The sequence below is a fragment of the Chenopodium album genome, chromosome 21 (genome assembly GCF_948465745.1).
Source record: "Chenopodium album chromosome 21, dcCheAlbu1.1, whole genome shotgun sequence".
Taxonomy (NCBI): Eukaryota; Viridiplantae; Streptophyta; class Magnoliopsida; order Caryophyllales; family Amaranthaceae; genus Chenopodium; species Chenopodium album.
The window spans coordinates 4468578-4482797 of record NC_137854.1 but is presented as its reverse complement, the minus strand read 5'-3'; the positions used below and the strand labels follow the sequence as shown (position 1 = coordinate 4482797).

General features: G+C 37.1%; 2 protein-coding genes across 7 annotated transcripts; both read right to left on the bottom strand.

Moving 5' to 3' along the window:
- Positions 1-3728, bottom strand: LOC145601889 (uncharacterized). 4 transcript variants are annotated; one of them, XR_014104462.1, is made up of 3 exons: positions 2405-3728; positions 934-1071; positions 1-378 (listed from the first exon to the last, which is right to left on the bottom strand). XR_014104462.1 is itself a non-coding variant. In XM_081657972.1 (2 exons), the coding sequence occupies exon 1, from the start codon at positions 3633-3635 to the stop codon at positions 2445-2447; it is 1191 nt and encodes a 396-aa protein (XP_081514098.1). In that variant the 5' UTR covers positions 3636-3728; the 3' UTR covers positions 442-1071; positions 2417-2444. The 4 variants fall into 4 exon arrangements, 1 of the variants encoding a protein (XP_081514098.1); XR_014104463.1 differs by having other exon boundaries at positions 1-430; positions 2417-3728; XR_014104461.1 differs by having other exon boundaries at positions 2417-3728.
- A 1031-nt stretch (positions 3729-4759) lies between these two features.
- Positions 4760-13546, bottom strand: LOC145601924 (GPI ethanolamine phosphate transferase 2-like). 3 transcript variants are annotated; one of them, XM_081658012.1, is made up of 17 exons: positions 13283-13546; positions 13117-13210; positions 12668-12712; positions 12360-12527; positions 12187-12271; positions 11987-12093; positions 11471-11551; positions 10693-10745; positions 10504-10606; positions 8688-8834; positions 8353-8449; positions 8033-8255; positions 7806-7899; positions 6498-7505; positions 6253-6345; positions 5872-6155; positions 4760-5532 (listed from the first exon to the last, which is right to left on the bottom strand). In XM_081658012.1, the coding sequence occupies exons 1-17, from the start codon at positions 13405-13407 to the stop codon at positions 5388-5390; spliced, it is 2952 nt and encodes a 983-aa protein (XP_081514138.1). In that variant the 5' UTR covers positions 13408-13546; the 3' UTR covers positions 4760-5387. The 3 variants fall into 3 exon arrangements, with proteins under 3 accessions (XP_081514138.1, XP_081514139.1, XP_081514140.1); XM_081658013.1 differs by having other exon boundaries at positions 12002-12093; XM_081658014.1 differs by lacking the exons at positions 12668-12712; positions 13117-13210; positions 13283-13546 and having other exon boundaries at positions 12353-12485.
- Positions 13547-14220: the final 674 nt, after the last annotated feature.

Below are 14220 nucleotides of genomic sequence, written 5' to 3'. Positions count from 1 at the left end.
GAGGAAAGAAAAAATAGCCAAGGTTATTTCTAGTATCATCTTTATGTTGATTTTTTTTTTTTTTATTCTTGTATTTGTAACTTTTAGTATTAATGACTAAAAAGTAATGTAAACATGAAAAATGCCTAAAGTTCTTGCAATATACTAAAAAAAAAAAAAAAAAAAATTAAATCGAAAAATTTACTAATAACTTTGTTCAAAAATCTGGTTCTGATGTATTCCCAGAGCAGTTCCCTGGTCAAAACCTTGGTTCAGAGTCTTCAGGCATCTGAGACAACAATGATCCAATGCCCTGAGCCAGGCGGCCTAGGCCAGCGGTGCCTGGTTAATACCGAATTTGTGTTGGGTCGTACCGGACTAGCAGTCCAGTTGCAAGCACTGCATGTAGAGATGGTCAAGCAGGTTTAACCCAAATAGCAACAAGGTTCATCTGAGGTTCAGCTCAAATTGGTTAAGAAGAGGTACGCACAAAAAATAATCATGATCTAATTTTCAAATCCGGCAGCTAATTTAAAGTGAGTGTACTAAATTGACAGTATACAAGGCCACATTAATCAGCACAAAAAACCAGATACTATCTGGGATATGGCCATATCTAGAACTGGCCCAAAACAATTAATCTGGCCTACTGCAGCGTGGTCCTTTGCTGGACCACCATTACTCGAAACAAAAATTGGCCAAGTCTAGTTTTCAGTTTAGCTAATAGCTAGGCCCAATAACAATATATTTTACATTCGCAATGTAATATGACTAATTTTTACATATTGCAAAGATGTATGTATTAGTTAACCCTAGAGTTATTGGTCTTGTATTAGGTTAGTCTGAGAATATTTCATAGATAATCCTTTCCTTGAAATTAATCTTAAACCAACACAGACCAAATCACAACAAAATAAGCAATGCAACAAAAGTGATGTGTACAAGTGTGCTTACCTTGTGGTGAAGCACCATAATGCCATGTAATCATTGAACTACTCTGTTATGTATTGATGATCCTTGAGAAAAGAGAAGTGATCTTGGAGCAAAACGAATGAAGAGAAATTACATGCAACAACCAGAGTGTGCTGAGGCCTGCAGGTTACAGCAGTAAGAATTGTCTATAATCTATGTGCTACTCTTGTGAAACGTCTATTAATCTACAGAATACAGTGAAAACATGAATAATAAGCCCTTCCAACCCTACTCATAGAAACCTATGGCATATGCTGAAGATCTAAACCATCAGTCCATCATATAGGATGATGGTTATCATTCATGCTTCAGAGCACAACACTGTCAAAGTTCCCCTCAATGGTAAGATAACAAGAAAGGAATATATGAACACTGCATCCCAATTCCTAAGTAAGTGTCGTCTGTTTTACATGATGTTTAATGCGCGCAAACACTCTATCACAATAATAAACCTTACAAGTGACTAAGACATAGAAGAAAACAGATGATCAGATCAATAGTATTTCACATATGCATCTTGTCTCCTTCCAAAATACAGAGGATTGGAATCAATATCCAAAAAAATTTCGTAATAATAGCTAACAGATGGTAGCACCAGATGAATATTGATCAAATGGTACATTATTTAGCTGGGATTTCAAGAAAACCAGAGAGAATGAAACAAATTCCTAAGTGAAGATTTAATAAGCTCAAGGGCACAAACAATGACAGCAAGGGTAAGAGGGTGGCTGTTGGGCAATGATAAGATGAGGTCTAAGAGCACTCCCATTTCTTTCTCAAACATACCTCCTCCACATAGCTTTCACTCTCTCATTCATCATCTTTAGAACATCAGTATACGTGGGACAGCTAAAATAAAGGTCATCAGTGCCCTTCACTGGTATCTGACCTTAAGCAACATTCTCACTAACATAAGCCAATATCCTACAAATTTCCGCCCAAGTTTTCTAATCTCGGACTCTTCTGCCATAGATACAATCTCATACTCATCGTTTTCCACCATTTTTAATTCAGATTATTAAGTGTTATGTTCTGCCTTAGCTTACATGGGAATTCTCCCCCCCCCCCCCCCCCCCCCCCCCCTCCTCTTCCACTCACTAAACTTGATGGGATACAGAGAACTACAATAGCCACTTACGCTAATAGCAACTCAATAATAAGAAACAAGTTTCACATAGTATAACCAACAATGTGATCAGTACTACTCAATCTCTAAACAAGACAGTGAGCAAAGATGGACAAAGTCAAAATACAATGACAAAATGCCAACCTAAAGGAATCAGCAATCAGAATAGTACTACAATTAATCTAAAAACAAAAGTTAAGCTCCTGCCATCTACAAGACAGCCATTTCACCCAAAAAATTTCTTGACTGTCATTTACTAAACCATGCACTACAATATTTCAACATATCTACATTAGCTATTTGACTATTTCCAATTCCGAAGCATACCAAGAGACTGACCTGCACCTTGTTCCACTTCCTCTATCCATCAAAGTACACTATCAGGCCCAAATTCAACAAAAATCTCACCATTGTCCTCGAAGAACGCCATGGCATCCTGTTCGAAACCACTCCCAACTCCAACATCACCACCAAAATCACCCTCGAAAACGGAACCCTCACCTACACCTTCATCCTCATAACCCCCAATACCATTAGCAGCAACACCCTCATTGCTCCTCCTCCTTTTCCCCATCAACTTCCTAGCATTCCGTGCCACTGACTTCCGCTTCATTGCCCGACCATTCCCCACATTCATTCCCTCCACATTGCTCCCAAAATTCTCCCCCTTCACCCCATGATCATTCTCAGACTCATCACTCTCATCGGCAATCTCGATAAAGTTAGTAAAATCAACACCATCATCAACATTAGGATTGCCATTATCATCAACAACAAAATCCATTTTACCAGCACGAGTCTTCCCAATTCTTTTCACAGGAAACAACCCCACAATAGGAGACCATGAATCAAATTTCCCAACCCCATTTTCAGGAGAAAACCCTAGAGGAAAATACCCAAAACAACTAAAATACTGCCCTTTATCCAATTCCATTTTAGGAAGAGAATTCAAAGCAACTGCATGGAAAGCCCTTCTACAAGTCTGATTTTGACACCTTAAACAACACCCTTCATAAACCCTATCATACTGAAACATATAAAAACAGTAAGGGCAAAAAGTCCAGAAATTATTACCCATCTCTTCATCACCACCATCCTCAAGCTCACTCTCTCTCCTTTGACCAATTAGCTTGGAGTCAAACTGGGTTTTTTTGGTGGGGTCACAGAGACATTCATAAGCTTTCCAAATCAAATTAACTGCTTCCTTTGCTAATGGGGATTTCTCTTCAATGGGGTCGAGAATTGAAAGAAGGCGCTTAAATTGAGAACGAATTAGGGTAAAATCGTTGCAAAAAGTATCGATTTGAAGGATTGAGTAGAAATTAGTTGGGGAAGAAAGGGTATTGGAGATTGCGAGAAGTTGACAAGCATGACGATGATTGGAGAGAGAATTAGGGTCATGGGGTTGATGGGATTCAAGAGCATATTGACGACAAAGTGAGAAATTGCGAAGACGAAGATGGGTTTCAGCGAGTTGAAGAAGTTGGGAAGGAGATAAATTTGCATCTTCTTCTTGTTCTTGTTGGGGTGTTTCTGAAGCTTCTCTTGGTCTGTTCATGGTGGATTTTTGGTGGGGTTGTGAGTAGGAAGATGATGAGAAGGAGGAGAAGAGAGAGGAGTTTGTGTCGCTAATTTAGAGTGTGTGGGTGGATGAATTGGTCCTTTCTCGGTCAATGGAGAAATGACGATGGCAAATGTTATGAGAGGGAGACAAGTGTTGCGTTTAGGGTTAGGTTGCACAAAAATGGATACAGACCCGATTTATATGATTGGATATGAAATGGTTTTACTGCATTCGAAGTATTTAATTTCATGGACGCAAATTTATGGCAAAAAATAAACGACCTTTTGTAAATGGAAAATGATATATGCAATCTTTAGGTTTACATAATAACTTGAATCAAACAATAATTGCGTTGATTGATTCGTGATTTTATCATCTGACATTAATATCAAATTTATTATTTCGAATTAGTTTATTACCCTCTACAAAACGATATGAAAATAAAGATTTAAACCTAGTATTACTCTGTTTTTTAAAGTATTTCTCATTTTTCAATCATATCTATCTTATATTCTTATTTCTAATTTTTAAATGTTTATACTCTCCCTACCTACATTATACCGACGTAATTTTACAATATTAGAAAGTGGGTATAACTCAATCGGTTAGAGCTTATCTCCAAATTGAGTAGAATTTAGTGCGATGCAAATAGTCACTTCCGAGTAATAAAATTTACAAAAATCAGCCTTATGCAAGACTCATAGAGTGATAGGAGATTGGAGGGTTGAACGGACACAAGCAAGATGGGTTTAAAAGGGCAAAATCCATTGCGAAGACATGAATGATACGAGTACTAGAAGTCTAGAAATGGTAGAAACTAGAAAGTGAGTGAGTTAACCCGCTTAAATTGCAAAAGGTGGATAGATTTTGGGCTTACACTCTGGCAATCTGGCATACACTGTCCACGTGCTCATTTCACAGTCTTACTTGACTTTCATTCTAGGGTGTACACGTGGACAGTCATACAGATGAAAAGTAAAACAGTGAGATTTTCTGATAATCGACACAATGAATACTCTCTCGTTTTCACTGAGATTTAGCCTATTTTAAAGTACCTTCAACACATACTATCTTACGTGGGTTTGTTTCAAACAATAGGGTATTATGTTAGTAAAAAATGAAGTAAATGTTTTGCAATAATTCACAGAATACTTTGGTACAACAGATGGTTGGTTTGTTACAATCAGACGGCATACATTCAAAGACAGTATAACAAAGAAATAATGCACAAATGAAACTATGGAAGCCTAATGTTGGTACTTCTGTTCAGTTAAGTAGATAACGTAGAATGAAAGTGATGTATAAAATGATGGATTGGGACAGCAAATTCTCTAATCTACTTCTTCCATTTCAAACTTCCAGTACACAACGCCGCAGCAGAGAAAGATGCATGAGTGTTAGCTAGCCTGATTGATAAGACCAGGATGTGGTAGTGAAAGTCATTTCAAACCTGTCTGGAATAAAGGATTACAGTGTCAAATCTGTAGTTCAAGCAAACTAAAGACTTTCCTCAGCAATAGAATGCTTTAACATTCCAGAGCTCTAACAGTCAATGTTGGCCTATGTTGATCCCTGAAAAGTTCTTGGGCAAAGATCCTCCCCACATCCAGTGAACGCAGAAAAGGGTTTGGGTGAGGATGCAGGATATCCTACAGCTCTTCAAAATTCTGTGGTTCTACGGGAATTACAGTATGTAAGATAATTAACATGGTCTGACCTGATGAGACCATAGAGATGAATTATTGGTCAATCACTTCTCTTTGTACTATTTCTGACAGAGACAGCCCTCTTCCTACGCAAAGTATACACCAAGGATGTGTAAAGCACAGTTACAGCCACGGTAAAACTGCCGATATATACACAAGCCGTTGTTGCACATACATAAAGGTACCTGAGAGTGCACACTGTCAATTATCACAATCCCAAGCTCCACAAAGGGGTAAAAGCAATACTACATGCATGATGCCTCAGAAAATTTTTGTTATTCTTTTTTTTAATTCAGAAATAGAGTTAGGGTTAGCTCCTTATTAAACGCCACTTTAGAGCATATATACTGATGAGGAGAAAGAAAGCACCAAACACGAAGCGTTCTTCTGTACTTGAAAATGAAGTTCTTGTGCTTTAAAATCTTTTTATTTCCCCTAAGTGTCAGTGTGGGCAGAATAATAAGTTTCTGATTTCATTAAATATGCTAGCATAGTGCATATAATACTCATCTGGTAATACTTACTTGGGAGAGAAGACACTCCAAATAAATAAATGGTTCCTCATCTGTAGCAATACGATAGTATATGCTGATAAGAGAACAGAGTTTATTCCCAGTGGAACAAGAAATGGAATAGCAAGCTCCGACTTCAGCAATTGCCCAAAGTTCATGGTATGGTCCAGCCCATTAACACTCTCATCTTTCAAAGAGATGTATATCATCAAAGAAAGAAGCACTGATATCGGAGACGCATAAGTGATGCAGAACATCAGTATACCAGAAAGTATGGTTGAGTGGCTTGAGATGCCCTAAAATTTAATCATTGCACTGGTGTTAACAGCAATCAGATTGATGTAGATCACTAAAAAATGAAGGCTGCAAGCTCAAGTATATCAGCTGACTTACAATGAAAGCTCCAGCAACATCAATGGTGGCAAGAGTGTTGCTATTGCCGAGACCAAAATGGCCAGTCATCCCAATAAAGTACAATATTGCAACCTAAAAGAAAAAAATGTCATTATCGAGTATAAGCACCAGGAATCATAAATAATTTGCCTCGTCAAGTTTTGGCAAACTTGGGCTAAAAGCATTGATGAGAATTGGAAAGGTTAAAAGAATTTGGACTTGGATAAAATCAAACTTCAAGTTACCTCAACCCATGGCTTTCGATTTGCTCCATCATTGAAAAAGTACATCATCGCCGCAGAGATCTGCAGCAGCAGCAAAAAAACTGGCATTGAGTTGATTGGTTGCTGCAACAAAAGCTGCAACAGAGACCAGGAAATCATGTATGCCCATCCAATTAAATAGATCGAATCTTTGAAACCTTTTGATAGATGGATCATCTGATTCTTAACTGAATGAGAACCAGCTAACTGGCTATAAGATGTTGAATCTTTACAAATGGAGACAGGAGAAAACCATGGAGAGGCTAATACAGTGAAGCCCGTAGCTATACTCAGAACAGCATAGATTATTTGAGCCATAAAGGTTGCACCATGACCAGATACAAGCAACATGTTATCCTGATATATCATAACATGTTGTAAAACTAAACATCCTGACAGTAAAAAGAAGAACTGGAGGAGGTTGCGGAAAACTCTATTCAACCTTGACCTAGAAAATGAAAATAAGCTCAAGCTGGTCACTAAGATGCAGGAAGCCACTCTGATTGCCTTTTTTTTATTGCTTCCTGCTTGCTCAAGCCATTTTGATATGTCTGGTAGATGCGTCCAGTTCACACCACCCTGATGCCAAGCTCTTATGATCCTACCACAAATGAGCATAACAAGAATTGGACACACTTGTGAGAAACATGAGTGGTAGTTGCTTTTATTAAGTCTGTCTCGCTCTTCTACAGGAAAAGATTTAATCATCTTACGGATTAGAATCCAGAACAGTGTTGACGTCAGAAAATGCCAAATATATTGCTCTTCTTCTACCATAGAACTAGATCCCATGCTCACAACAAGAATAACAATCACAGCCACAACAAAAATCTCCTCTAGACTCCAGTTGTGCACACTACTTTTCATGTCCTTGAACCCTTGATTCCCTTTTAGGCATTCGTCTCTTCGCAAACAGAACAGAAGTCTCAGAAATACTAGAGAAGAAAAGACCATCGCCAAAATACCTAAAGCAAGTTGACCAACAGGTTTCTGAAATTCATAACACAGTTTGTTAACAACATGGAAGATGACAGAATTAACCAGACTACTATCTATTTCATAAATAAAATAAAAAAATATTTATTAATTAATCTTCTGGAAGATCCACTCCACAGCCCCCTCATTACTATGGGAGTTTGTGGAGCGTAGGATTCCAGCCACAGACAAAACCGCCAAAAATCCTTTCTTCAATTTGTATGCATTTTCCTCCCCCCACCCCCTCTCTCTCTTTTTCAGGTTGAAAATGTTTAATGTTGACAGCTTAAAAGGCAGTGCAGAGTTAGGACATACATCAGTGACCTTGCGAGTCAACCACTCACTTGCAGTCATCAGAAAGTCATGATATGCAGTGACAGTGTGATTGTAGTGGTGGCCACCATCAGAACTGTTGGGAAAATTTAGTATAGAAACAAGTATTTCAGATCAGAAAGTTCATGCTATCTAGGAACACAGATCCGAAAAATTCCTGCAGTTGTAAATCAAAATTTATCTCATTTTAAAAGAGCTTCTGGACCAACCTTGAAGCAGTAGACTTCCAGAAAGTGTGAAGTGCAGCAGCTTTAGAGTATAGGCAACAAAACATTTCTTCAGTAGCGCCACTGCATTGACTCACCTTGGACCATCTAGTATCAACATGGTAACCAGAATCATAAGCAACACATGATAAACCAGGCAACTGGGCTTTAATTAACCTCAGTAGTTGCCATGAATTCAATTCAAGCGCCCTCAGCAGCCTTCCATCTGGTCAGGAAGACAAGGTCTAAGCCTCTAAGGTGAATAAATACTAAAGAAATTGATCTGCGTAATTAAAGAATATGTTGTAGCTTGCAATACCTACCTGCTAAAGACAGCAAAAAGTCCACATTGGCAACTCCAACATTGTTCTTGGGAATTGGCACACCAAAAAGAAGAGCTAGTGTAGGAGGAATGTCAACCTAGAATAGAGAAAGAATGTGAGTGAGACACTAAATATCAAGTAACTAGTAATTATAAAAAGAAATTAGGGAGACGCAAAAGTATTATTCTAGAAGTAATTCAGAAAACAAATTTTTACATCAAAGATAAAAACGCGAATACATTCACGAATTATATAGAGCAACTTCAAATAACTCTGCAAACAATCACAAACATGATATTTTTTATGATAGGACATTATGTTGTTGAAGTTGTTACCTGATTAATGGTATCTTGAATTGCTGACACATTATCTCTAGGAGCTTTTGAACTGGCACCAATAAAAAGAGCCAAAGAATCAGTTTCTTCATATGAAGAGCCACCATGATTCCCGCTCTCAGTCATGCCATGATCACTGACCACAAGCTGCAATTTTATGGGGATCGTCAGAAGAATCAAACAAAAGATATAATAACCACAGTGCTCATTGCTAACAAAGATTTTCAAAATTCAGAAATCCACAGCAAAAGGGAATCATCATTGAAAAATCTCAGAAGGAACAGCTATTATGGGACAGTTTCATCATACATACAAGAATGTAGCAGATTGAATAGCCCAATAAATAATAAGTGTAAAATGCATAAAGCAGAACTTGTGATGAGTGTTCAGCAGGTTAAATAAGTGATTATGGACAAATAGAATTTCCCCAAATCCCTAGATAAGTATATAATAATCAGTCATTAGTCAGGACTCAGGAGAAAAATAAATCCAACAAATGGGCGTTGTCTCTCATCTTTTTATTTCGTACTGATCCCTACATGAAACACTCAAATAAGTGGATACATATTGCAGAGAATACCAATAGGCCTATTTTATGGCATGGAAGCTGACATGGGGGCCTTGGATATCTGTTCAAAAATCCTCAAGTTCTTTTTTCTCAGAGTCTCTAGAATAAACCGCGAGTTCGACCCCCCGCAACAACAATTGGGAGGGGATTGGAACCTGACCACCCAGAATTGAGCCCCGAATCTAGATTAGCCCAAAGGCTGAACCGGGTGGAACACAAAAAAAAAAAAAAAAAAAAAATCTCTAGAATAACCCCAAGACCTTGGATCAAAAGATTCAAGGAGATGTTTCATCTGCTGGTTCCTTATGTGCATGAATAGCTGGAGAATGTAGGATCTACAATGACCAATGGACTAATGACTTCAATTAGAAATCCAGTGCAAGTGTGCAACCACTCAAGCATGGCTAAGAAGCAAGCTATCTTATAAGGTGCATACACACAATTGCATCTCACTATGAGGGACTTGTGGAGGCATCAAGAACAGAGATATTATGGAAGGTAGATTTGCTGATCACTTCGTGCTAGGCAGGGAATACCTAGATTCCTAGTCTCCTAGACAGCAGAAATGAGAAGCTACAGTTGGAATCAAGGATGATTATTGTTGTTGCTGATGGTCCAATTTAAGAAGCTAGAACTGGGAACATTAAATACATAAAATGCCTTTTACTCCCCTCCACTGGTCGGCAACAATCTCTTGAACTCTTGAAGATATATGTTTCAGCATATCTAAGGGCTGCCCGATTGTCATACTAACCCATCTGACCAACCTCATGCTCTTATAGTAGAAATAGTTGCACTCTAACTCTAAGGTCTCTACAGTTTATCTATAAAACAAGGGTCATTAAACGCTGAAAAGTGAAAACCTCACTTTAGGTCCTGGTTCATAGTTATGCCCCCATGGCAATTCCATTGCGCACCCTTAGTCTCATCAACACCTTACCACTTTTTGGGGTGGTAGTTGGTAGCATTGAGGATATACAGGACAAGGTATAGCTAGTAATCATGTGATGAGATATATCCTGATATCCCTAAGTTAATTTTAGGTCACCTAGGTGGCCACAGGCATATTAATTATCATATTCTGTATGGTTTATGATTTATGTGGCATCGAAGCATTTCATATTCATCCACGAAAATCTAGTAGATCAGAATAGAGAACAAAAACCTTGTAAAATAATAAATAAAGCATTAACTGGATAGCTATTAATTGAGGACTAGGCAGGACCTCAAGAGAAAGTAAGAACAAACCAGAAGGGTATCTCCTTGCTTGCTGTCACTAGAAAGAACACTATTCAAATGAATCATCTTGATCACATCATCCATCTCCCTTAATTTTGGGGGCATAAGGACACTGACATTTTTTACAAGGGAAAAATTCAGAATCCAAATAGCAAAAGCACACGTACAACGAACTCAAATATGAGAAAGAAGAACTACCTTTTCCGTCCACCGATATGTCCGACATGGTCCACTCCTAAATAATGAAGGATCTAGAAATATGTTGTAAAATAACAACAAATTAGTATCAAGCTTTTTCCTAATCACAAACATCTTTTAAAAATCATGTCAACCAATGTCATCCAATGTCTCATACAGGTCAGAACATAATAAAACCAAAAAAGGTAATTCATGTTTACACTAAATCCAACTTGATCCATGTATCTGTAATAACAAATTAGTAAACATGCCAAAAATTCCACCTGGAGACCAAAAAGGACAACAACTCGTCATTTCAGCCTTTGCTTAGGAGAACCAAGTAAAAACTTTGGGATAAAGAGGGCAGACGGGAGGTGATCTGTTCTCACCAAATCCCAGGAGGAGGCAAAACAATTCAGCAGCAACAACATTCACTCATGGAAGTAACCTACATGGGTGATTCATGTGATTATGTGAATACGATCATTCATTAACATAAACTTACTACTTAAAAGTACCTTTATGTCCATGCCTTCCATTGAATTAATCATCGACTTTGATTTCACGTATATTAATAAGCTATATATGTACTTAAATTAGGAAATGAACAACGACCTAACACCACAAATCACACGAGTGGAAATAGTAGCCATATATTATAAAAGGCTAGCAAGATAAAATTGAAAGATAATTACAGAATTGACCTGTTCCAATTAAATTCCCAAGCACTGACAGAGGTTCACCTCTTATAATTTCTATATACACAGAAACTATCAAGAAGTGAGGGCTCATAAATTACCATGAGATGCCAATCATCGTGATAAAGTTCTTCAGGCAAATGTCGAGACACGTTGAGATCCACTACTACAGTGTCCCTGACCTATGCCGGAGATCAAAACACATGGAAAAGATGAAAAATCACAGCTTCAATAATAATTCCAATAGCCTTACTAATGACTAATAAAAGAAAAAAAAAATACTGCAAAAGAAAAAAAAAAAAAAAGCAGCTATATGAACGCTTGCCTCAAATTGCAAAATATACTATTCTTATTCTTATTCAAATTTCACTAATTTTTACGATGATAACTGGATATCTTTCCAAATAAAATAACAAAGGTAAAAGTGCGTAACTCACATTTTCAAATGAGAATGCAAATAGCTATTTTAATAATAAAAAAATAAAAATAAAAATAAAATATAGATCATCCAAAGCAGAAAACTTTCCCCATTCTATCGTTTCTTTTCCAATAACACTAATTATGGCACTGCATACATGATTACCACATCATGTTAAGGACTTAAGGGAGAGACTTACAAAGAAGCTACTAACCCCATCTTGCTTAGTAAATAGCTTTGGAAACAACTTCAGCCAAGTTTCATCACCAAACATTGTCATTTTCCAGCCTATTCTAAAAAACTGGCCTGTAATGAAATAAATAAATTATGCAGGCAAGTAGAAGTCTCTCTGATCCATCATCATCATGCAAAAAAGCTACACGGCCATGCAAAACTAACCTAGAAGATTGTCATCTAAAAAAGCCTGTGTATTAAAATTCAATGCTACATCCAGGAATCCACCAATAGCACCAGAAACCATAGCCTGTTAAATTAACACCAAGGTGAGCAAAAAAGCTGACTAGAAGAAACCTACCGAACAACAATCAAGCAGTACAAACAATACCATTGACCTTCAAGCGAGGCATCGTTACAGTTGGTGGTGCAGCCTTGGCATGATACCCAATTGCCATATTGCTTGCTAATAACGAATGAGTGTAGGGCATAGCATCTACAAAAGCTTTAGTAGGAGGTTCTCCATCCTTCCCAAGCACAAATTCTGCTGGAAGACCATCAACAACCTAGAATACCATGATTGTGTTATGCAATTGATATCATGTTTCACCTCAACACTCCACCCTCAAAATACCCATATAGGTGACACAAAAAAAGAGCATTTTTATAAATGTAACCAAAAAAGAAGACAAGCAAAGGAAGTTACCATGAGAATTAATCTGCTATACAATGGAGGGACTTCTGATAACTCCTACACCATGAAAAATTGAAAATATGATAACTTCATTACATAAAATTCAAATTTTCTGATTAAAATCCCTTATGATAAATAATCACAAACCGCGACTTTTTCCTAACATTAACACATAGTTTAGTCCAGTCCAGTCCAATTCAAAGCATCACCTACAGTCCTACACTAAATATAGTTAAGTTATTTGCATTTCCTACGATTAGTTAAGTTCCACAAGTTCACATAAACTACTATAATAACTTCAATTCATCCCTACAATGGTAAGTTTCGATAAGTTCAGATAAATCCAACGCAATCGAATCGAACACAACATTAATCTAAGAGTAATACCCTATAAAATTCCAACACCAAAAACATTAAATCAAAAACAAGAAAACATCATCAAAGAGTTCAAAGAATCAAACCAGATAAAGAGAACGGAGATAATCGGAATTCATTGAGGAGACATTGAAATCTTCAAACGAGTCGTTTCCAGGAGGTCGATAACTCTCAGGACCACTAAATTACAAGCAAATTACAACATTTAGGAGAGAGAAAGTGATGCAAATCTAGAGAGAGAAAGAGATGGACCTGGAACCGGATAGAGCAGGCTTGACGGGGAAGAAACCGAGGACGAAGAAATACAGGCCTGCAATTTGCAACGCCATTGCAAATATCGTCCAGATTGTGAGTTTTGTGCATGAAATCGACGACATTTTTGAAGAAAACTGAGCAATTGGAGCTTAAGCTAGCAGCAACAATGGCGGATTTTCTGCTCCAAGAGATTGATTACTGTAGAGTTCAAAGAATGTTACCCGGAAAACCTTCGTATACTATACACAAAAATGACTAATGTCTCCTAATTAAATCTCAATTTCATACGGAGTAATTTTTTTTTGTTTAGGGCTTATAAAAGTTAACACAATATTGTAAACACATATTTACACTCAAACAATTTAAAAAAAGAACTAACAATATTACTAAGAAACATTTCGTGAATCTCAAAGATACTCTCTTTGTCCCAAATTAATTTTTAATACTCGTACTTTTTTCGAAAAACTTTACTAATCACTATTCCATACTATGTAAATGTAATACATTTTTTTTAATTGTTAAAAGTGAAGGTCTCACACTACTTCTCTATCTCTTACTTGTATTAAATTTACTATTCCAAAAAATAAATGATACTTGTAATTGATAACCAAACAACTTATCACCTAAAACTATATGTCAAAGTAAGTGTCAAAACTAATTTGGGATTGAGGGAGTATTCTTTTTTTTTTTTTTATCTTTATCGAACTCACCAATTCTTTATTCTTCTCTTGCCCTCTTATTCTCATGATCTCCATCGGCCATCACACATTACTAACACCAAGATGATTGGGAAAAACTATAAAGGTTAGTCACAACAATCATACCATCTCAAGCTTTGTGTTCAATCCTTATGGATCTTATCAGAAAGGTTAGTGGCAATGCTCGTACTAACTTCATCACCCTGCATTCAATTCTTTAACTACAGCGTATTTCTT